General features: G+C 48.8%; 1 protein-coding gene across 7 annotated transcripts in view; it reads left to right on the forward strand.

Moving 5' to 3' along the window:
• Positions 1–319: 319 nt before the first annotated feature.
• LOC105469368 (regulator of G protein signaling 9) overlaps positions 320–24,774 on the forward strand; it is a 107,736-nt gene continuing 83,281 nt past the window's right edge. For 2 of the 7 annotated variants that reach the window (XM_071083468.1, XM_071083469.1), the window contains exon 1: positions 14,824–15,052. In XM_071083468.1, the coding sequence (XP_070939569.1) occupies positions 14,996–15,052 (57 nt within the window). In that variant the 5' untranslated portion in view covers positions 14,824–14,995. Of the gene's footprint in view, positions 574–2,009; positions 2,170–2,396; positions 2,493–6,640; positions 8,828–10,541; positions 10,761–12,414; positions 12,492–14,823; positions 15,053–21,021; positions 21,284–24,774 lie in introns of those variants that run through there. The other 5 variants (XM_071083472.1, XM_071083471.1, XM_071083474.1 and 2 more) reach the window with 5 other exon arrangements.

Here is a 24,774-nt window from a genome sequence, read left to right on the forward strand (position 1 = left end):
CGAAAGGAATCCCGGCGCTACGGGCTTCAAGGTGGCCCCTCCGAAAAGCCTTCCACCCTGGCCCCCAATCCCGCGGCGTGCGAGTTCCGTGGAGAAGGCTCCGCCTGCGGCCCCAGAATCGGCATTAGGGGCTCGTGTCCACCCGGCAAGGCCTCCCCTGAGCCCAGAGCAGGGACCTAAGATGCGAGAAACCCTCCAGCAGACAGAAGCCCGCGAACTCAGCGCACTCGCGCTGCCTGAAGGAAGCCGGAAGTGGGCCGCCGGCAGAAGCCGACTTCCTGAGTTCGCATTTCCTCTCTAGGAATCCGGAGGTTTCTGCATCTCTATGGTCTGGGCCTCAAGCGGCGGAGCCTGAGGTCTCTGGTGCAAAGGAAAGTGGCCTCGCAGCGAGGAGGGGAAGGAGCATCGGTTCATCTCTTCGTGATCCCTTTCCTACCCCTTCACACTCGTGCGCACCTGGCAGTACCACCAGCAGAGTCTCGGAAATTGCTTTCATCACGATTTAACAAAATGAAGACACAGGAACACACTAGGACACCGCCAAAGTCAGCAAGTCTCTCTAGCGTTTTTCCGGTAGTGTATGCACACATGCATTTAAAAATTTAGATGAAGTCTAACATTCATGCAATAACACAGCTGAAATGACTAGTAATAATAATAATAATAACCCAAAAATGTTTGACATTTGAAGTTCCTTTTGAGTTTGAACCCCAGGCTGGGTCTGAATGAGCTGGTCTCATCTCTCAGCACAGACCCTGCCCTCTGGTCCCTAGGGCCGCGGGCAGGAGAGACACACCTGTCCTTCCATGTGCTCCCAGGGCTCCAGCTGGCCCATCTGTTGATTCGAAGGTTCTTGCTAACCAACTTATATAGGCTTTCTTTTTTTTTGAGATGGAGTCTCGCTCTGTCGCCCAGGCTGGAGTCCAGTGGCCGGATCTCACCTCACTGCAAGCTCCGCCTCCCGGGTTCACGCCGTTCTCCTGCCTCAGCCTCCCGAGTAGCTGGGACTACAGGCGTCCGCCACCTCGCCCGGCTAGTTTTTTGTATTTTTTAGTAGAGACGGGGTTTAACCGTGTTAGCCAGTACGGTCTCGATCTCCTGACCTCGTGATCCACCCGTCTCGGCCTCCCAAAGTGCTGGGATTACAGGCTTGAGCCACCGCGCCCGGCCTATAGACTTTCTTATCTGTATTTTCCACTCTAAAAAGGGATAGGGAAAACGATGCAAATACAAATAACTGTAGAATCTAGTAAAATTAGAATTGTCTAAGTTTATAAAACATATGGCATCCAACACAAATAAAGGTGTGGTGAAATTAGTTCATTCTGAGCAGACAGAATGTAAATATATGCCATCCTGTTGAAAAACTACTTGGCATTTTATATCAAAAGCCACCGTGACTCATGGGATCCCATCTGTGAAAATTTATCTCAAGCAAATAATGCAAGAGAAAGGAAAAGCTGTATTTTTGAAGTGATTCTGCAATGGACAACTATTGTTTTTGTTTGCCCAACATTCAGTTTTTCTTTTAATGATTTTAACAGTAGGATTTTTCTGTGGGAAACCTGCTAGCCCTCAATCCACTTCTGGGGTGAGCCCATGACGCAGGTCTGGCCAATGAGAATATCCCAGCATGGCGAGGCAGTAAGACATGAAGTCAGGAGCCAGACTGAAGGCCCCCCAGTCCTGGCTCTGCTGCTTAACAGATGCATGAATGTCAGCTTGTTATTCAGCTTCTCTGACTCTCAGTATACTCATTTGTTGAATGGGCACATTAATAGTCCCCTGCCTCACAGGGTAAAAATTAAATGAATGAAGCAGGTATAATAATGCTCGTTACGTCCTACCATCATCAGTTCCTGCCTCTGTGACTCTGATCAATATTTTCTCTGTCTAGCACACTTTATCACCACCTTTCCTTTCTTTCCTTTTCTGTTTACTTTCCACATGTTGCAATATTATCTACTGCATTATCCTAGACATTTATTTTATATTTTTCTTTCCTACAGGGAATACCCCGAAGGTGGGACTGTGTCTTATTCACCTTTGTACTCTGGGTGCTTAACACTGTTCCCACCCCAGAAATGGTGCTCAATAAAGTCTTCTTGAAGAAAACAGAATAGCCTCGAGTCCAGAGCTGAGAAAGAAGTTGGAACGACTAGTGAAAAGGTAATAAATCCTAGATGATCAACAAAAGGGGAATAGAGGAAACCACATGAATATGAACAATTTTCTTAAAAAAAACCATAAAAACAAAAAACTTGATTGCTGGGGATTGCAGACTGCCTATCTCCCTATCCCTAGACTGGCTTCCATATGGTGGACAGATGAGTTCTAGGAATAGACTTGTGCCTAAGATTCACTTTCTGAATTACTGCTTCCTTTTTCTGCCTTAGGAATCATCTCTTTCCTTGGAGACTAAAAGGAGAAATTAGCGTTCTCTTCAGATCCAGATCGATCCAATCTACCTTCAAGAAAGACCACCCTGCAAGGCCGGTATTCATATGCAAACATTCAGACATAAAATGCAAAGTGTAGCCGGGCGCGGTGGCTCACGCCTGTAATCCCAGCGCTTTGGGAGGCCGAGGCGGGCGGATCACAAGGTCAGGAGATCGAGACCACGGTGAAACCCCGTCTCTACTAAAAATACAAAAAATTAGCCGGGCGCAGTTGTGGGCGCCTGTAGTCCCAGCTACTCGGGAGGCTGAGGCAGGAGAATGGCGTGAACCCGGGAGGCAGAGCTTGCAGTGAGCCGAGATCGCGCCACTGCACTCCAGCCTGGGCGACAGAGCGAGACTCCGTCTCAAAAAAAAAAAAAAAAAAAAAAAAAAAAATGCAAAGTGTAGAGGAAGCTTAAGATACAGTCAACAAGGCCGGGCATGGTGGCTCACAACTGTAATCCCAGCATTTTGGAAGGCCAAGGCTGGAGGATCCTTTGAGCCCAGGAGTTTGACACCAGCCTGTGCGACATAGCAAGACCCCATCTCAACAAAGATACAGTAAAACACCAGGGAAGGGGCAGGCTTCATTAGGTGCCTGGAGCAGATGTGTCAGGCCGGCCTGGAAACCCTTGAAAACCCTTTCTTTCTTTTTTTCTTTTTTTTTTTTTTTGAGACGGAGTCTCACTCTGTCCCCCAGGCTGGAGTGCAGTGGCCGGATCTCAGCTCACTGCAAGCTCCGCCTCCCAGGTTCACGCCATTCTCCTGCCTCAGCCTCCCGAGTAGCTGGGACTACAGGCGCCTGCCACCTTGCCCGGCTAGTTTTTTGTATTTTTTAGTAGGGACAGGGTTTAACCGTGTTAGCCAGGATGGTCTCGATCTCCTGACCTCGTGATCCGCCCGTCTCGGCCTCCCAAAGTGCTGGGATTACAGGCTTGAGCCACGAAAACCCTTTCTAATGAGTGATTGCTCATCTTTTGATGGTGATACTGAATGAGTGATACCAGCATCAATTTCTCTGCCGTACAAGACTCTCCTGGAATCCATCTGAGACTCAGAAATTCTCAGAGTTGACAGAGATAGATAGGAGCATAGTTTACCATTGAGTATAGAGTAGATCTCATCTACAACTTTGGACCATGGCCACTGACGCTGGGAACACTCCAAAGACACCCAGTTCCCTGGTCTGTGAGATCATCTGCTTAGTTTAAAGAACAAAATTAGTTGTTAGAAAGTTTTTCCATGAAGTCCTAATTGGTATTAATGTAATGGTGTCCTAATTCAGGTACTGGTAACCCTTAGCAGCCTTCGGTGAGGCAGCCGGAACCTAACAGATAGGACTTCTTGACTTAACTAGCTTCTCCTACCACCAGATTCTGCAATTTAGCAAACATTTTCACTTTTTTTTTTTTTTTGAGATGGGGTCTCACTCTGTTGCCCAGGCTGGAGTGCATTGTCATGATCTCGGCTCACTGCAACCTCTACCTCCCAGGTTCAAGTGATTCTCCTGCCTCAGCCTCCCAAGTAGCTGGGATTACAGGTGTGTGCCACCACACCCAGCTAATTTTTGTATTTTTAGTAAAGATGGAGTTTCATCATGTTGGCCAGGCTGGTCTCAAACTCCTTACCTCAGGTGATCCGCCTGCTTTGGCCTCCCAAAGTGCTGGGATTATAGGCGTGAGTCACCATGCCTGGCCTAAACGTTTTCACTTACAATATTAATTATAATTTGTTAAGAATAATTTGATTTTCTCATCGCAAACAAATGAATCATTAGAAAGTGGAGGCTTTGCCCAGGGGCACGCATGTTAGTAAGCAGCCAAACCAAGACTCAGCCATGGTTTATTTTGTTCCAAATTCTGTGCTCTTTCCATGACTGCAGTGCTCAGCCTCCCTGAACTGGTAGATAACAGTGACCTAAATTCAGTGAAATAAATTCTGGCTGTGTCGGCCAGGCACGGTGGCTCATGCCTGTAATCCCAGCACTTTGGGAGGCCAAGGCGGGCAGATCACTTGGGGTCACGAGTTTGAGGCCAGCCTGGCCAACTTGGTGAAAGCCCAACTCTACTAAACAAACAAATGAACAGAAAACAAAACAAAACAAAAAACCAAAAATCAGCTGGGCATGGTGGCATGAGCCTGTAGTCCCAGCTACTCAGGAGGCTGAGGCAGGAGAATTGCTTGAACTTGGGAGGTGGAGGCTGCAGTGAGCCAAGATTGCACCACTGCACTACAGCCTGGGCAACAGAACGAGACTCCGTCTCGAAATAAATAAATAAATAAATAATAAATTCTGGCTGTGTCTACCAGGGTATGGGATTGATTGATCCATGACTGGGAAATTTTGGACAAGTCTGTTAGAGAGAAGGTGAGGGGCTCTTCTTGAGAGGCTCTTAAGAAGGTAGTAGGCCAGGTGCAGTGGCTTGCGCCTGTAATCTCAGCACTTCGGGAGGTCGAGGTGGGTGGATCACTTGAGCTCAGGAGTTCAAACCTGGGTAACATGGCAAAACTCCATCTTCACCAAAACTACAAAAAAAATTTAGCCGGGCATGGTGGCACGCGCCTGTAGTCCCAGCTACTCAGGAGGCTGAGGGCAGAGGATCACTGGAGCCCGGGAGGTTGAGGCCGTGTGAGCCGAGATCACGCCATTGCACTCCAGCCTGGGTGGCAGTAAGACCCCTGGGCACAGAGAAAAATAAAAAGAAATGAAGATAGCAAATGGGGCAGACTTAAGCTGAGAGGAGGGAAGACCTAACTCATGAGGGATGGGACACTTGGAGCAAACAGAAGGTCCTGGGACCTAGAGGTTTCACGATGATGAACAACAGGTAAGTGAACCCTGAGCAGGACTGAATGCTGGACTTAGAGGACAAATATGCAAGTTCAAGACTTTCCCAAGATGACTCAGCTCAAAGTTAAGATCGGGATATGGCCATGGAAGTGGTTAGCTGAAGTGAAGCAGAAGCAAAGATCGCTGGAACGGAGGAGGTTGAGGGTCAGAAAGTTGGGAGTTCATCCACTGGGACTCTGAAATCACCCGGGATGGACAAGAGGAGGATGTGGGTAAGGTGCTCAAGTTCTGTGGGGGAAAATCTGGAGAAAGACAAGAGTACTAGGAGGAGTAGGGTGGTGGAGATGGGTGTGTACGCCTCAGAGGAGGAAGGGTTTAGCACCAAAGTGGAAGAACGATGGTTCAGAAGTGGCAGTGGGAAGCTTGGGGAACTCCTAATACCAGCCTGGAAATAGGGTGATGACAGAGGAGCAAAGCAACCTCCCCTGTAATGGGTATGACACCCCAGGGGACAAGCCCAGTTGCCCTTAGGATGAAGATCTAGTAGAATATTCTAGGAGGACAGAATGCTCCTTCTATTATCATTATTTTTTTTAGAGACAGGGTCTTGCTCTGTCACCCAGGCTGAGGTACAGTGGTGCAGTCATAGCTTACTGCAGCCTCACACTGCTGGGCTCAAGTGATCTTCCTCCCTTAGCCTCCTAAATAGCTGTGATTACAGGTACATGCCACTGTACCTGGCTTATGTATTTTTAAAAAATTGAGATATAATTCACATACCATAAAATTTACCCTATTAAAGTACACAACTCAGTAGTTTTGGCATATTCACAGGTTGAATCTCTACTACAAATTCCAGAACATTTTCATGAAGAAACACTATACTCATTAGCAGTCGTTTCTCATTCCCTCCACCCCCAAGGATTTGTATATATATATATTTTTTTGAGATGAAGTCTCACTCTGTTGCCCAAGCTGGGGTGCAGTGGCACAATCTTGGCTCACTGCAATCTCTGCATCCCAGGTCCAAGCGATTCTCCTACCTCAGCCTCCCAAGTAGCTGGGATTAATGGGCATGTGCCACCATGCTCGGCTAATTTTTGTACTTTTTAGTGGAGACTGGGTTTTGCCATACTGGCCAGGCTGGTCACAAACTCCTGACCTCAAGTGATCTGCCCACCATGGCCTCCCAAAGTGCTGAGATTACAGGTGTGAACCACTGTGCCCGGTCAGAATTTGTACTTTTTAACACCTCATTTGCTGTCAGCAGGGTGGTTTAAATTTTGAACCCAGAAGGGCTGTCTACTAAAGATAAAGAAAGATGAGAAAAAAAGCACAATTAGCTTTTCCAAGGTTCAGGTGATGTAACAAGACATAGAGATGAAGATGGATGGATGGATGGATGGATGGATGGATGGATGGATGGATGGATGGATGGTTAGATAGACAGACTGATTCACAGATAGAGAAAGCGATTATTAGGTTCACACATCAAAACAAAGAGAAATGAGCCTAGGGAAGGTGGATCTTTAGAAGCAACACCTGAACCGGATTAAAAATGCATTCTTGCAGGAGTTAATGTTTTTATTTTCTTTGTGTCTCCTGTATCAATCATCTTCCTGTGCCCTTCCAGACATTTCCATTTCTGGGAAAACCAAGGGTAAAACGGGCAGGAGTTTTGGAAAATCCCTTGCTTTGGAAAACCATAAGACAGATGCTTGTTCCCTACCACCATCTCAGCTCCTTACAAAGAGTGGTGGTGGCTGGTGGAAGCTGAAGGAGGAGGTGGGATCCCCCCCGATCCACACAGCTGTGGTACCGTAGCCATCCTGTCACAGTCAGGGCAAGGGGGGAACCTGGGCAGTTGGCAGAAACACTGAGGGAGGCACAAGCCTCTAGGTGGATCTTGGGGGCCAGTGTCAGTAGAGGACCCTCCGTTGGCGTGCATTCTGTGTAAGCATCCTTTGCAGGGTGGGAGTGTTTAGCCAAAGAAAGGGGCTTCAGTAAGATTAATACAAATGGAGTGCAGCGATTAGTACATTTTCCTGAGGTCTCTTTTCTAAAGTAGGTCCCTCTTGCCCCATCCCTGATCTCTGTGTGATAACTTGTGGGGAATGTTGTTGGTAGCCCTCAGCTCTTTTGAATGTCTGCCACATGGAGTCCCATTTTGGGGTGGTCGGTCTAAGTTCAGAAGGGCCTTGACTTAGGGGGAGCACTGTTCCCATTCTGCTACACCTCAGGGCTGATTGAGCTTTTTACTCTCCTCAGAATACTGACCTCATAGGATTTCCAAATTTGAGGGGAGTTTTGAATTCACGTCTGTTTCTTTTTGAAATTACATATTACTAGTGAGAAACCAGAGAATCAGAGAGGTTAGGTAACTTGATCAAAGTCACCCATCCTCACTGGGTGTGGTGGCACACATCTGTAATCCCAGTTACTTGGGAGGCTGAGGCTGGAGAATCGTTTAAGCCCAGGATTTGGAGTCCAGCATGTGCAACACAGCGAGACCTTGTCTCTACAAAACATAAAAGAATTGGCCTGGCATGGTGGTGCATGCCTGTAGTCTCAGTTACTCAGGAGCCTGAGGCGGGAAGTTTGCCTGAGCCCAGGAGTTGGAGGTTGCAGTGAGCTATGATCGTGCCACTGCACTCCAGCCTGGGCAACAGAGCTAAAAAATAAAATAAATAAATAAATAAAAAAAATAAAACAAAGTCACCCATCCAACTAATCCATAGTGACAGAAAGCAGGTCAGTGGTTATGTGGGGACAGTGTAGGGGAGGAGGCGAAGGTCAGAGGTGGTGCAAAGAAATTTTGGGGGATGATGGATAATTTCCCTATCTTGATTGTGTGTACAGTTTCATGGGTGTATATATATGCCAAAACGTATCAAATTGCACACTTTAAATATGTGCAGTTTATTGTATGCCAATTATACTCCATGAAGCTGTGAACAAAAGGCTCCTATCTGGTCAGAGGCAGCGGAGGGACAAGGGCACACATCTTGTGCTTCATGGTCTTCACACCCTGCTAATCCCAGCACTGTCTTAAAACCAAAGCTTATTATAAGTCATAAAAGTACCTTTTCCCATACTGTCATTTTTTAAAACTCTGTATTTCTAAATTTTCTATAATAAAACATAATAATACCCTTAAAACAAGTAGCAAATGCCCTTCAGCAGTTCCAATCTGACCTGGTCCTTAGATGGAAGTGTACCCTACAGAATTGGGAAGGGGTGGGGAACAGAGAAAGGTGTGATTTGTTCTTTTTTTGCTATGTTCATCTCGAGCAATGCATGTGAAAAATATCTTTTCTGGATGCATCCAGTGAATTTAATTTAGGATAAAAAAAATTGAGAGGAACCAGGTTTCTATGATAGGACTGTGGTTTGTGGTGGTAGCTGGTGGTCCCTACTAGGTTGAAATAGTTTCTGAACAACCCCCAGATGAGGAAGAGGCAGGAAGCCGTCTAGGAAGTACCAACTCTTCTTTTTCTCCTTCTTTCCCTGATCAAACACCCCGGGCCACCAGGTTTGGCCAGCTTCCAGAGGTCCAACATGGCTTCTTTGTGGAGAATGTGAAAGTGCAGAGATAAAGGTGGGTGTGTCCAACCGTCACTTCCCTTTATTGTTGAACTTGGGCTGACCCATGAGGTGCATAGAGACTCTGCCCAGCTGGCTTGATATGCTCAGCGTGGAAAATAATGCCCTTTGGTTTCCCACCAGAGTATGTCTTCATGCTGTATTGGCTACAAGGACCTAAGAAGAAACATTCATGCATCTGAAGGTTTTTCTCTCTGTATGATTTTTTTTAGAATTGCAAATGTAGTATACACTTAAAATACTTTCACACAAGACAATTAGATGAAACGTAAGCAAGGGTAGAGGATGGGCAGTGACTCCGGGAGTCAGATGAACCCGACACCATTTCTGTCCAGGTCAGGGCAGGTGTGGGAGGTGCTGTACCTGAGTTGTCCAAAGTGCTTGGGGACAGAGGATGAACTCTGAGACTGAGATCTGGGCGTGCACACTACCACCGACATTTAACCCATGTGCTGCCTCTTCACAGTGTGACTCCCCTGTGTCCTTTCCAGCCCCCAGAATTTTTGCCCTTCTCTGCCTCTGCGCTGCAGGAGGCTAACTCTAAAAGACTGCAGACCCATTGCCCTCTGGATTTGGGTCAAGACTGAACACTGGGAGGAAACAGGAGACGGAGGGCAGGAGGAGAGAGAGCCGGGGTATGTATTCTCTCAGGCTTTCTCTCTCCAAGATGACAGCCCCCCCTCCCAGGAGGGCTCTGGCTTTCCATCCTTAAATGCCTAGATAATGGATAACAGCTTCCCATGGTCGCTATTATATTACCTGGGATCTTTAACATCCCTTAGTGGCTCCTTTAACCCTGCCACACTTCTAAGAAGTCCCTTCATGGAAGTCTTGGCCTGGCAGCGATCTGAAACATCCATCATGTCCAAATGAACTGTTTAAGTTTATGTTTCTTTTCCCAGACTTTGAGAGGGGCACAAAGGCAGGCAACATGTCCTTTTAAGCTTTAGTGCAGCGCTTGGACTGAACTAAATTGTTGGGTTGACTAGAGGTGTTGCGATATTTTATTGAGATGATCTTAGACCTGGACATTAAAGGGCACTGCTGCTTGCGTGTTCTGTCTGGATGAACACATGATTGTACTGGGATGAGGTTTTAGCCTACAGGGAACAAGGTCCAGGACTATGTAGATCACGTTGTACAATACCCAGGGCAGCATGACTCCGCTTAGGGTCTGAATCACACTCTTTTGTTGATAATGATGCAGAGGATGCTAGTCACAAAACTGATGATGATGTTGATGTTGATGATAATGGAACGTCCATTTACTGACTCAGTCAGAGTCACAGGAGGATTTAATTTTAGTACTCGTTTATTGCAAGGTACTATTTGCTTTTTTTGGTCAATTTTTTTTTTTTTTTTGAGATGGAGTCTCACTCTGTCACCCAGGCTGGAGTGCAGTGGCATGATTTCGGCTCACTGCAACCTCTGCCTCCCGGGTTCAAGTGATTCTCCTGCCTCAGCCTCCTAGGTAGCTGACATTATAGGCATCTGCCCCAATGCCCAGCTAATGTTTGTATTTTTAGTAGAGCTGGGGTTTTACCATGTTGGCCAGGCTGGTCTTGAACTCCTGACCTCAAGTGATCCACCTGCCTCAGCCTCCCAAAGTGCTGGGATTACAGGCGTCAGCCACTGTGCCTGGCCTGTTTTTTTTTGTTTTTGTTTTTGTTTTGAGGCAGGGTCTCACTCTGTCACCCAGGCTGGAGTACAGTAGTGATCCTGAGCTCAAGTGATCCTCCCGCCTCAGCCTCCCCAGCAGCTGGGATTACAGGTACGCACCACCATGCCTGGCTAATTTTTAAAACTTTTTTGTAGAGACAGCATCTCACTATGTTATCCAGGTTGGGGCTCAAACTCCTGGCCTCAAGTGATCCACCCAACTCAACCTCCCAAAGCATTGAGATGACAAGGCCAACCTTTTACTTGAGGTAAAGTTTACATTCGAGGTACAGTTTACATATAATTACATGCCCTAATTTTAAGAATAGTTGATGAGTTTTGGCAAACTTATTTCCCTGTTTAACCAGCACTCCCATCAAGATATAAAACATTTTTTATGTCCCTTTCCATTTAATCCCTGACCCAAACCCTCTAAATTTTTCTTTTCTTTTTTTACTTTTTTTTTTTTTTTTTGAGATAGAGTCTCTCTCTGTCACCCAGGCTGGAGTGCAGTGGTGCGATCTTGGCTTACCTTGGCCTCCTGGGTTCAAGTGATTCTCCTGCCTCATTCAGCCTCCCAAGTAGCTGAGATTACAGGTGCCTGCCACCACACCCAGCTAATTTTTGTATTTTTGGTAGAGACAGGGGTTTCACCATGTTGGCCAGGCTGGTCTTGAACCCCTGACCTCAGGTGATTCTCCCGTCTCGGCCTCCCAAAGTGCTGGGATTACAAGCGTAAGTCACCATGCCTGACCCCTCCAAACTTCCTGACCTTGTGTCCAACAAACTCCTAGTCATCACCCTCAAATTATGTTAATCCTTGCCTCTGCACCTTTTGTTGTGCTGTTCTCTGTGAGGAAACTTTGTTTGCCCCTACACCTGGTTAACTTCCTATCTTCTTTAAGACTCCTCTTCCAGGAAGCCTTCCTGGTCTTCTCTTCCGTTCGGGCTGGGTGAGGTGCCTTTCCACAAAACCCTGTACTGCATTGGCTACATCTTCATTACACATAGATTTTATTTTATAACTTTTTTTAAAATATTCTTTTTCCACTTTAAACTCTGAGCTCCTTGAGACAGGAACTGGATCACATTCTTTTTTTCCTTTTTTATATCTGTATTTTTCTGGTCTTATTCTCATAGAAAGGACTGAGTCATATTCCGCTTTGAATTCCAGACTCTACCACAATGGCTGGCAAACAATATGTCTGTTGATTAAATAAATCGATGAATTAAATCAATTTTTTTCCCCCAGGACACGGGCATGAAACTTTGAATACCATGTTACATGACAGGCTCTTTCCGTTGCAGGAAACAAAGACTCAGATAATGTGGGAGGATTCCCGAAGACACCCTCGCCCTTGGGAAGGCACTGACCCAGCTTAATCGGAGGGGCTTGTCTGTGTCATGGCCCCTCCCGCTGCTCTCCGTTCAGCTTGTTTGCTTCCCTTTTCTTCTTTTCTTTCAGATGTATATATTTTTTTGAGACAGAGTCTCCCTCTGTTGCCCAAGCTGGAGTGCAAATCTCGGCTCACTGCAACCTCCACCTCCCAGGTTCAAGCGATTCTCCTGCCTCAGCCTCCCGAGGAGCTGGGATTACAGGCATGCACCACCATGCCCAGCTCATTTTTTTGTATTTTTAGTAGAGATGGGGTTTTGCCATGTTGACCATGCTGGTCTCGAACTCCTGACCTCAGGTGATCCACCAGCTTCGGCCCCCTAAAGTGCTGGGATCACAGGCGTGAGCCTCTGCGCCCAGCCTGGTTGCCTCCCTTTTCTGATCGGCTGCTTCTGCTCACCTTTCATTTTGCCTTCCTCATAACTTCAGCTTGCGTTTGGTCTCAGCTTCCTGTGGCCCTGACTTTATCTGACTCAAGCTGACATTTGTGAAGGTAATAATCTAACAAGCTCCTCTCCGTTTTTCAGATCCACATCATGGTCCTGTCGTGTGGGGAACTGGCCTCTGGGTCCCATGCCCCGCAGCTCTGGTCCAGTGAGCAAAGGTGTGTCCCACAAAACGTAGTTGCTTGGAGAGCAGGGCCTGATAGAAGGGATGGGGAGGAGAGTGGCAGACACTGAGGCCTCTCCTATCCTATTAGTGAGCAAAGCGCTTTGTATTCTTGCCTCTCTTTGCTCCTGAATAATTTTTCTCATCCTTCATTTTAGGAAAGCCACTTATCTTCTCGATGCTTAGGGTTTCTAGAGATAAGGGATGCTGAAGTTGGAAGGAACTTCATAGCTCATCTTCTTGGTCAGATCCCAGCATGTGCTCTGCATGACAATAGGCTCCAAAGATGCTTTATGAGAAAAAAATCAAGATATTCCAGCATTTTCTTAGGATTTCAGCTCACACCAGGAGCATACTTCTCAGTGGTTCCATTTGCTTGGCAGAATCTCTGGTCTTCCGCATGGACGGATCGCTGCAGCGTCCGGGGTCCTCTAAATTGGAGGCTCTGAATCAGGGATTCCTGAAAAGGCACAGGAGGGCCCAGGCATGAACCTCTTGAAATTGTTTGCAAACTTCAGTCAGTGTTGTGTGAATGTGTGTGTATGTGTGTGTGTGTTCCTGAGTGTCCATAGTTTTCATCAGATTCTTACAGGTAAATATCACCTGTGAGAATGGATAAGAACCACTGCTTTTTTTTGAGACAGAGTCTGACTCTGTCACCCAGGCTGGAGTGCAGTGGCTCAGTCTTGGCTCACTGCAGCCTCTGGGTTCAAGTGATTCTTGCGCCTCAGCCTCCTGAGTAGCTGGGATTACAGGTTGCGCCACTAGGCTGATTGATTTCTGTATTTTTAATAGAGATAGGGTTTTGCCATGTTGGCCAGCCTGGTCTCAAACTCCTGACCTCAAGTGATTCGCCTGCCTGGGCCTCCCAAAGTGCTGGAATTATAGGCGTGAGCCACCACAGCCAGCCAAGAACCACTGCTTTAAAGGGACATTGGTTGACTGTGCCTTTCTAAGGTAAACGCCTTCTTGTTTTCTTCCAACTTAAACATTTTATCTGCTACATTCAATAACCATCGAGTATGTTTAAGAGAAAGTGCTTTATATGACAAAGCAGAAGGGCTCTTGATAGTAACTTAGAGGCTTCATCCTTGCATTTTTCTCAAGATGAAAATGCTGACATAATGTGGTGTCAGTGTAGGTTCATCAATTGTAACAAATGGGCCACTCCAGTGGAGGATGTTGATCATGGGGGAGGCTGTGCGTGTGTGGGGAGAGGGGATATATAACATGTCCCTATACCTTCTGCTCAGTTGTGCTGTGAACCTAAAACTGCTCTAAAAAATAAAGTCTATTAAAATAAGCAAACCAGCCAGCTGCAGTGGCTCACTCCTGTAATCCCAGCACTTTGGGAGGCCGAGGTGGGCAGATCGATTGAGCCCAGGAGTTTGAAACCAGCCTTGGCAACATAGTGAAACCCTCTCCACAAAACAATTTTTGTAAAAATTAGCTGGGGGTGGTGGCGCATGCCTGTAGCCCCAGCTACTGGGGAGGCTGAGGTGGCAGGATTGTTTGAGCCTGGGAGGTTGTGGCTGCAACGAACCGTGATCACACCACTGCACTCCAGCCTGGGTGACAGAGCAAGACCCTGTCTCAAAAAAAAGTTAAACAACAACAACAACAGCAAACCCCAATCAACCAACCAACTAACCGAAACACTAAGAACCAGAGAAGTAAAACATAATTCACTCAATGCCAGACAGCTAGCCCAGTGAGCACTATAACCTTCCCCTCTTCCTTCTTCACTTCTTTGCTCTCTCTTTTTAAACCCACATCTTAGCAATTCCTGTGCTATTGGGTCAATAAATCGCCACCTCTAATTTTTTTTTTTCTAAGCATTTATTGAGGGCCAAGCACTGTGTTACACATCTCCTCATTAAAATGGTATAGCAACCTTTTCTATATGATCCTCTTCTATATAGCAACCTCATCTATTATGATCCCATTTTCCAATTTTTACTTTTGAGTGAAGGACATTGACACTTAGAGATTGTAAGGAACTTACCCAGGGCTGCCGGCTTGTTAATGGCAGAGCTGAAATAGGAAAGTCCATATTTTCCACCGCGCTGCATTAGTGAGGGCTCCTTGTGTCACTTCTCTGCATAACTCCGCCCCAAGTTAAATGTCTCGCTCATCCCACCAGGTCCCCCTCCTCCTCCTGCTCCTCCTCCCGGGGCCCTGCCCTGCGGGTCTCACCTTCTGCTCCGAGGGGTCCCGGCGAGGGGCGGACAGCGCCCCCTGGCGGCAGGTGGGCGCCCGCGCAGCGCATGCTAATAAGCCCGCGGCGCCGCTCGCGGATTGGCTGGCGCGGATTCCAGCTGCTTTCCAAGTCAGCGGCGCCTAGTGAGAGTCAGGGGGGCCCGGCCCGCGCCCTCCCCGCCCAGCCGCCTCCCCGTCGACGCCCAGGGCTGGGGCGAGCCAGGCTGCCTTTCGAACTTGGGGGGCTTCTCCTCTTGTCTCCCACTGGTGCTCTGGCTGTGAATCCATCCAGGGGCCAAGATGACAATCCGACACCAAGGCCAGCAGTACAGGCCGAGGATGGCATTTCTCCAAAAGGTAATCCTGGCCCCTCACCTGGGCCCTGGGAGGCGGGCGGGGGACCGCGTCTGCGAGGCGTCCGAGGACACGTGGGGCAGGAGTGGAGGGCACCCCTTTGGGTCGATTTGTGCTGCTCGATTTTATTAAGTGACTTCTTTGCTGTGTGTGTCGATATTGATGACTATAATAATTAGGTTTTCGTGTGCCCTGCCTGTAGTGGAGAATCTGAAGCCAGCGCGGATGGTCTGCGGGAGGTGAAAACAACCTGTTACTCGGGAGAGGCAGGTTCAGTTCAGGCTGTGGCAGATTTGAGACAGCCTGCTGATATTGTTGTAAGACGACCAGATGTGACATTACCATTTTTGCCTTTTTTTTCTGATTCAAAACTGCACTATTTTAAAGTGTGTGTGTGTGTGTACACATAGCCCATGAAAACGGGGTGATTTGTAGGATAAAGGGCCACCTTAAAGAGCCCTCATTTGAGTGTGTCTTATCTGTGCATCTCCCGCTGTCTGCGCTGGCGGCAGAAGTCCCAACCGTTTCGCTTCCCTTGTGAATGCTTTCCCAGACAAAGTGTCCGGTCACAGGGTGTGCACACAGGATGGACATGTGGGAGGTGGAATGCACCTGTGGGGTGATGTGTGTGGGGACAAAGTGGTTCATTTAGTTCTGAGCTTCTGAGATAATCACTGTCAGAAGAGATCTATGGAGGATTCGGTCCCGGGTCACGTCTTTGTCCTTCCTCCCACCCATAGCCACTTTTCACAGCGTAGTGTCCATCTTCTTAGGCTTATCTTGTTAAGTAGAATTAGTTGAATGTTTTGTGACGAGCTGGGCTCTCCCTGAGCCCCTGGAGCTCAGCAAATTGGTATAGTCGGTGACCACTGTCCTGATTTGCCCAGGACTTTCAGTGCTAAAACCGGGACAGTCCTGGGGACCCCGGGACAGTTGGTTGCATTTGGTCCACCTACTTCAAGATGCTCGTGCTCATCTCCTGGGTAGTAGAGGTGTGGGTATCATCCATAAAGCAGACAGGCTGGATGTTGTTTCCCTCAGAAAGAACCCTGAGAGCCTGTATTGCAGATACCAGTTACTAAAAGCAGAAGAAACTGCCTAAGTCGGCTATCTCAAAGCCACACATCATCTTCCAGGATTTACTCTAGGACTGCCTCCTCCCAGGCAGGACAGCTCTGGCTTGGGGGCTCAGAGAGTAATTGTCTGGAGATATTCAATTTGTTTATTGAATCTCTGGCATTCTTTTCCATCACGACTCTTCTCTAGTAGATTCTCCTCTCTTTACCTTGGTCTTCTAACTAGTGTCTTGGTCTCTAGTCTCTCCTCCACCCCAGGCTGCCCTCCTCCTCCCCAGCCACCCCTCCTCCACCCCAGCATCCTCTCTTCCACCCTAGCCTCCCCTCCTCCACCCAAACTCCCTCTCCTCCACCCTAGCCTCCCCTCCTCCACCCAAACTCCCCATCCTCCACCCCAGCATCCCCTCCTCCACCCCAGCATCCCCTCCTCCACCCCAGCATCTCCTCCTCCACCCTGGCCTCCCCTCTTCCACCCAAACTCTTCCTCCTCCACCCCAGTCTCCCTTCCTCCACCCTAACCTCTCCCTCCTACATTTCAGCTCCCCCTCCTCCACCCCAGCTCTCCCCCCTCCACCCACCTTTCCCTTCTCCACCCCAGCTCCTCTTCCTCCACCCTGTCTTCCCCTTCCTCTACCCCATTGTCCTCCTCCTCCCCAGCCTTCTCCTCCTCCATCCTAACTTACCCCTCCTCTACCCTAACCTCCCCTCCTGCATCCCAGCTCCCCCTCTTCCACCCCGCCTCCCCTCCTCCATGACATCTTTCCTACACACAGTTTTTTTCCCCCAAATCAATGGTGACCTCCTTGACCTGAAACCCTCCACTGGCTTCCCACATTCCCAGGATAAAGTCCAACCTTCCCCTGAGCACCCTGGCTACCCAGGATCCCGCTCCCACCATCTTCCTGGCTTTGCCTCCTGCCTGCCTGCCTTCCACACCTGCCCTCTGGGAAACAACAAAGCAGCCACAGGCACCCCTGGGCTCCTGCCTCAAAGACTTCCTTCCTTTTTAGGAACCTGTGCCCTTTCATGCCTCAGGGTCCATCTGCTGGGAAAGTCCTTTCTCCCCCTCTCGCTTGCCAAGCTCCACTTCTCTTCCCATGCCCAGCTCAGCTACCCCTCGTCCGTGAAGGCTGGTTCTCCTAATGCCCCTGGGCAGGACAGCTCCCTTCTCTGTGCCCTACAGACCCTGCCGCACCTCCAGCATTGCTCTTTCCCTAGACCTTGTGCTGGTAAGGGCCTGTCTATTATCCTGTATATCTGTGTATGTATTGGTCATGTCACAGAGCTCCTTGGAGCAGGGGACAGAATAAAGTTCTGCAGAACAGGCCTCAAGAGCCTGTGCCAGGCGATCCTTAATGAAGACCCAGCTGCATTCTATGTCCAGCTTTCTGGAGAAGGGCCTGGAACTAAAAAGTGTGGACCTGGGTGTAACTGTCACTCACCACTCGTTCTGTGCATGTGATGAAGTACGCTGTCTGTGTCCATGATGGGGTGGGGAGGGGCGTTAATGTGCATTATCTCATCTATTTCATAAGCTGGAGGTTATGGTCACCATTTCACAAAGAAGAAAGCTGAGGTTCAGAGAGTCTAAGCGGCTTGCCAGTCACGCAGCACTAGATGGTGAAACCAGGAAGAAATACAGGAGTGGTCGTTGTCTGTCACAAGTGGTGATGCAATGCCAGGAGCTTTCCCATGATGTAAGGCAGAGTGTGGAGGCTGTGGGAAAGCCCGGCTCAATGTGCTTAGGGACACAGAGCGGAGACCTGAAGGATACACAGGGGTTTCCAGGCAGAAACGGAAAGATGTTTCAGGCAGAGGGACCAGTGCAGGCACAGAGGCGTGCGAAAGCTAGGGGGGTGGGGCCGTGTTCTGTAATGGATGGATTTTGAAGTGCAAGGGGAGTGGGAAGCTGGAAAGGAAGGCGGAGGTAGCAGGTGCATATGGGCCTTCAAGACCTGTGAAAGGTTTGGTTTTATCTCGTACAGAGCCACTACAGAAATTGGAATGGGCAAGTGATATGGCAGATTTGCAAATTAAGAAGACCACTGGTGGGCCAGATGCAGTGGGTCATGTCTGTAATCCCAGCATTTTGGGAGGCTGAGGTCAGCCTGGCCAACATGGCAAAACTCTGTGACTACTAAAAATATAAAAATTAGCGGGGCGTGGTGGTGGGCACCTGTAATCCCAGCTACTTGGGAGGCTGAGGCAGGAGAATCGCTTGAACCCGGGAGGTGGAAGTTGCAGTAACTTGAGTTCACGAGTTCATGCCACTACCCTCCAGCCTGGGTGACACAGAGATTCTGTCAAAAAAAAAAAAAAAAAAAAAGGCCACTGGTGTGAGCCAGAGGAATGGGTGGGATGCCTTCTCCCTGAACTAAGAGAGTTCACTCAGTATCCTCTGTGCCGCTGCAGCTCCAGCCTTGAGAAATGACAGCTGTCATGGGGCCAGGGAGAGCCATGCTGGTCAGAAAGGTCCTTGTGCGATTCCTGAGGTTCTCACACCCATGCCTCCATCTCAGTCTCAATGTAACCATGGGTCAGCATGCCCACCAGCCATGCTGCTGCCCACCTCTGATGCCTGGGCTCGTTTAAGATGTGGTAGAAAGAGGCAGAGGCTTTGCTGGGGAATTAGCTGATGGCACACAGTGGACAGATGAACGCAGGTAGGTGGCCTCCTGTGGTTCCGGCACCCATGGACTCTTGTTCTGGGGATGGCCCATTCCCCTTTGCAATTACCAGATCACCCTCCAAGCCAGTACCACCACCGCCCTTGGGATTCACCATAGGATGGACTTTCTTGGGGAAGCCTTCTGGTAGACAGCTTTGTTTTCCTGTGTGGCTTCTGGCAGCTCTTTTTGCCTGAGAAAGGAATGCAGAAGCAGAAATATTGAGGATATTCAGGCAGAGTTTGGTATCTCTTGCTTGTAATGTTCTTTCATTCAATACAGACACATAATTGGGCACTTATGGGCTAGATGCCAGGTCCTGGGAGCACCAAGGAGCTTAGAGTCTAGTGGGGAAAGACAGATATGTAAACAAGGAGACAAGAATTGTTCCATAGGCTGTGACAGACATTGGTAGAGGATACATGTAACACCAAGCAGGGGGTGGTCAGTTCTATCTGGGGTCACGGGGGATCAGGACAGATTTCACAAGGGGGCTTGCAATGGAGTCGAATGATAAGAAGTCAGTAGTTTTTGGCCAGGAGGTTGGGGAAATGAGTGACATTTTAGGCAATACAAAACATGGACATGTAAAGTAGCAGGGTGGTTTGGGAGATTGCCTGGGGGTCGGCAGAGCTGGCTCCAAGTGTGCAGGAAGTGAGCTTGGTATTGATGGAGGGGAAGGCTGGTAGGTAAGAACTCCCCAGAACTGCCTGTGCGGTGGCTCACACCTGTAATCCCAGTACTTTGGGAGGCCGAGGCAGGCTGATCACTAGGTCAGGAGTTCAAGACCAGCCTGGCTAATGTGGTAAAACCCTGTCTCTACTAAAAATACAAAAATCAGCTGGGCGTGGTGGCATGTGCCTGTATTCCCAGCTACTCAGGAGGCTGAGGCAGGAGAATCGCTTGAACCCAGGAGTCAGAGGCTGCAGTGAGCTGAGATTGCGCCACTGCACTGCAGCCTGGGTGACAGAGCGAGACTCAGTCTCAAAACAAACAAACAAAACAAAACAAACACAAAAAACCAAACAAACAAAAAGAAAAGCCCAGAACTGGAGGGCTTCCTAGGTCATGCTACAGAGTTTAATGACTTCTGTGTTTAATGAGAAGCTGTTTGACGTTTGAAAATCAGGGATGAATAAGATGAGTTGGTTTATAAGCTAGAAAGATGATTCTGGTGAGAGGGAATGAGTAATTCTCAACCTGGACTGCACTTTAAAAAACGTTAATATCAACTCACCGTACTTTGAGTTTCTGATTACTTGGCCTGGAAGTGAGGCTTAAGCATTGGTCTTTTTATGCCACTGGTTTTCTTCCTTCCTTTTTTTTTTTTTTTCTTTTTTTTTTTTTGAGACTTGAGTCTGTCTCTGTTGCTTAGGCTAGAGAGCAGTGGTGAGATCTCGGCTCACTGTAACCTCTGCCTCCGGGGTTCAAGTGATTCTCCTGCCTCAGCCTCCGAAGTAGCTGGGATTACAGGGACCTGCCACCATGCCTGGCTAATTTTTGTGTTTTCAGTAGAGACCCCCGTCTCTACAACACATTCACCATGTTGGTCAGGCTGGTCACATTCACCATGTTGGTCAGGCTGGTCTCAAACTCCTGACCTCAGGTGATCCACCTGCCCTGGCCTCCTAAAGTGCTGGGATTGCAGGTGTAAGCCACCATGCCCGGCCTGGTTTTCTTTTTCTTTTTTTTTTTTTTTTGAGACGGAGTCTCGCTCTGTCACCCAGGCTGCAGTGCAGTGGCCGGATCTCAGCTCACTGCAAGCTCCGCCTCCCGGGTTCACGCCATTCTCCTGCCTCAGCCTCCCGAGTAGCTGGGACTACAGGCCCCCGCCACCTCACCCGGCTAGTTTTTTGTATTTTTTAGTAGAGACGGGGTTTCACCGTGTTAGCCAGGATGGTCTCGATCTCCTGACGTCGTGATCCGCCTGTCTCGGCCTCCCAAAGTGCTGGGATTACAGGCTTGAGCCACCGCGCCCGGCCTGGTTTTCTTTTTTTTAAACAATTTCTTTTTTTAGAGGTGGGGTTTCACTATATTGCCCAGGCCGGACTCAAACTCCTGGGCTCAAGGGATCCTCTCACCTTGGCCTCCTGAGTAATTTCACTTACAGGTGCCTGCCGTCATGCCAGGCTTAACCATTGCCCTTTTTGAAAAGTTTTCCAGGGGGTTTGAATGTGCAGTCAGGATGAAAGCCCCCAGGGACATTTGGCAATGTCTAAATACATTTTAGGTTGTCATACCTGGGGGTGCTCCTGGCATCTAGTAGGTGGAGGACATGGATGCTGCTAAACATCCTACAACACTCAGGACAGCCGCCCCCACCAACCCCCAAAGAATGATCCAGCTCCAAGCGTCGATGGGGCCATGGTTGAGAGCCCTGAGCGAAGGAGCACCCCGGAGGCTGGAGACAGATGCCACAGCTGGAAGGCAGAACCTGATAGTTCGGGAGACGGGCTAGAAGAAGTTCCACGGAGGCAGGATTGAGTGGGCAGGTAAGAGATGTGTTGAAAACAAAAGCAGTCAGACTGGGCAACGTACCAAGACCCATCTCTACAAAAAAATTTAAAAAATAGCTGGGGGCCAGGAGCCATGGCTCACGCCTTTATCCCTGCACTTTGGGAGGCCAAGGTGGGTGGATCACTTGAGCCTAGGTATTTGAGACTAGCCTGGGCAACATGGTGAAACCCTGTGTCTACCAAAAATACAAACACACACACACACACACACAAATGAGCTGGGCGTGCTGGCAAGCATCTCTAGTCCCAGCTCCTCGGGAGGCTGAGGTATGAGAATCACCTGAACCCAGGAGCCAGAGGTTGCAGTGAGCTGGGATTGTGCCACTGCACTCCAGCCTGGGTGACAGAGCCAGAACCTGTCTCAAAAAAAAAAAAAAAAAAAAAAAAAAAAAATTAGCTGGGCAGGGTGGCACTTGCCTGTAGTCTTAGCTATGGGACGCTAAAGTGGGAGGATCACTTGTGCCCAGGAGTTTGAGGCCACAGTGAGTTATGATCGTGCCACTGCACTCCAGCCTGAAAAAAAAAAGGGATAAAAAAGCCCATTCAACAGAAGTTGGCCACATCTTGGCTGGGGTCGCCTGGAACAATTCCCAGGCTTTTGACCAGGGTGGGAAGAGCAGATTTTGGTGAAAGACTACGAAGCACTGGTTAGGGCATAGTGCTCGTGTCTGAGCGTCTGGGAGACATTGGGCGAGACAGCGGGAGGGTGGCTGGACTCTGTGTGGCCAGGCTTATTAGCAGGAACACATCCTCCTCTGTTAGAAAAACAGCTCTGCAGTTCTGGGTCACTTTTCCCATCTCTGTATAGAAAAGTACCGATTGTTATTGTTCCCCCGGGTGCCTTCTCCAGCTTAAAGGAAAATTCCAGCCCCAGAGATCTTCCGCCATGAGTGACAGCTCCTTAATGTGAGGAGCAGCGTGGGCGTGGTGGGTGGGATGTCAGATCCATCAAAGCCCTCATTCCTGATCCCTCTGTGATGTCGGGGTTCCCTGGCACGCCCACTGTCATGCCTCAGCACGTTGGCATCTGAGAGGGGAAAGGTGCAGCTGACACCCTGACACCCTTCTCCCCAACACGGGGTCAGACGGGGTCCCGCGGTGGCCTGGTTGTGCAGCACTGACATGTTGCCTGGGAACGAAGCGGGGCTGATGCTTTGTCTTGGGAGGAGCTGGGAAGCAGAGTGCGTTTGGGAATGAGAGTGTTGGCCTTTGAGGGTGAGGATGCCCCCGAGGACACAAGGAGGAGAGTGCAAGGTCTGCTGAAGTTTGCAGCAGAATAGCAAGGGCATCTCACTCCCTGGAGAACTCAGGAAACAGTTCAGATTCTCCCCTCTTTGTGCAGGGGAAGGGATGTTTCTGATTGAATATAGGACACAGAGTCTGTATGAGTTTGTAGGACTGTTGTCACAAAGAACCATAGACTGAGTGGCTTAAGCAACAGATACTTCTTTGCTGACAGTTCTGGAGGCTGGAAGTCTGAGATCAAAGTGTGGCACGGTTGGCTTCTCCTGAAGCTTCTCTCTTTGGCTCGCAGATGGCTGCTCTCTCTCTGTCCTCGCATCATCTTCCCTCTGTGTCTCTCTGTGTCCTAATCTGTTCTCATAAAGACACTGGTCATAGGGGATTAGGGTCCACTCTGTGACCTCATTTCACCGCTTTTATTTTTTTATTTTTATTGAGACTGAGTCTCACTCTGTCACCCAGGCTGGAGTGCAATGGCGAGGTCTCGGCTCACCGCAACCTCCGCCTCCGGGGTTCAAGAGATTCTTCTGCCTCAGCCTCTTGAGTAGCTGGGACTACAGGTGCCCGCCACCATGCCTGGCTAATTTTTTTGTATTTTTAGTAGAGACGGGGTTTCACCATATCGGCCAGGCTGGTCCTGAACTCCTGACCTCTTGATCCGCCCGCCTCGGCCTCCCAAAGTACTGGGATTACGGGCATGAGCCATATGCCCAGCCTCATTTTTCCTTTTTTGAGACTGAGTCTCGTTCCGTGACCAGGCTGGAGTGCAGTGGCTCGATCTCGGCTCACTGCAACCTCTGCCTGCCGGGTTCAAGCGATTCTTCTGCCTCAGCTCCTGAGTAGCTGGGATTGTAGGTGCCTGCCACCACTCCTGGCTTTTATTTATTTATTTATTTATTTATTTATTTATTTATTTATTTATTTTTTGTATTTTTAATAGAGATGAGGTTTTGCCGTGTTGGCCAGGCTGGTCTCAAACTCCTGACCTCAAATGATCCACCCATCTCAGCCTCCCAAATTGCTGGGATTACAGGCGTGAGCCACTGCACCTGGCCTCATTTCACCTCTTTAAAGATTTTATCTCCAAAAGCAGTCACGTTCTGAGGTACTGGGGTTAGGACTTCAATGTACGAATTTATAGGGGGACGCAGTTCAGCCCATAGAGCTAGAGTTCTGTGGTTTCCTGGGGTGACTGAGGAGACGCCTCAGAGGAATTTGTACGGGGAAAGGTCTGAGGAGAAAGGATCTGGATCCCAATGGGCCGAACTCCCTCAAAATGTTCCTGAGGTTCACGTGACATTCCCTCCTCCCACCCAGCCCTTCTTTCTGTGAAGGGTGACACACCTGCTAGAAAGAAATCTGACTCCCCTCATTGTGTTTTAAAAATAACTCTCATTATTCCTCCTCTGAAGATTATTTTCAAAGTCTTTATAACTCGATTTTTTTTTTAAATGCAAAGACAAGGAATCAAATCTGCCAACTTTCTATCGGAGAAACTCAGGTTTCTAACTGTTTTTTTTTTTTTTTTTGAGACGGAGTCTCGCTCTGTTGCCCAGGCTGGAGTGCAGTGGCCGGATCTCAGCTCACTGCAAGCTCCGCCTCCCAGGTTTACGCCATGCTCCTACCTCAGCCTCCCGAGTAGCTGGGACTACAGGCGCCCGCCACCTCGCCCGGCTAGTTTTTTGTATTTTTTTAGTAGAGACGGAGTTTCACGGTGTTCGCCAGGATGGTCTCGATCTCCTGACCTCGTGATCCGCCCGTCTCGGCCTCCCAAAGTGCTGGGATTACAGGCTTGAGCCACCGCGCCCGGCCAGGTTTCTAACTTTTAAAGTGGGATTATAGGTCTTCTCCAATATATGGACTCCCTGTTTTTATAACATGCTGTTGTTACATCTAATAAAAACCATTTTGAATGAAGGCAGCCTTTCATCCGGCAGCTGATGTGGGAAAAAGGAGTCTTGGGCCCTCATATTAGAAAACCTTGGCCGGGCATGGTGGCTCACACCTGTAATCCCAGCACTTTGGGAGACCAAGGCGGGCGGATCACGAGGTCAAGAGATTGAGACCATCCTGGCAAACATGGTGAAACCCCGTCTCTACTAAAAGGACAAAAATTAGCTGGGTTTGGTGGTGTGCACCTGTAGTCCCAGCTACTTGGGAGGCTGAGGCAGGAGAATCGCTTGAACCCGGGAGGCGGAGGTTGTAGTGAGCCAAGATCCGCCACT

This window comes from Macaca nemestrina, chromosome 17 (assembly GCF_043159975.1).
Source record: "Macaca nemestrina isolate mMacNem1 chromosome 17, mMacNem.hap1, whole genome shotgun sequence".
Lineage (NCBI taxonomy): Eukaryota > Metazoa > Chordata > Mammalia > Primates > Cercopithecidae > Macaca > Macaca nemestrina.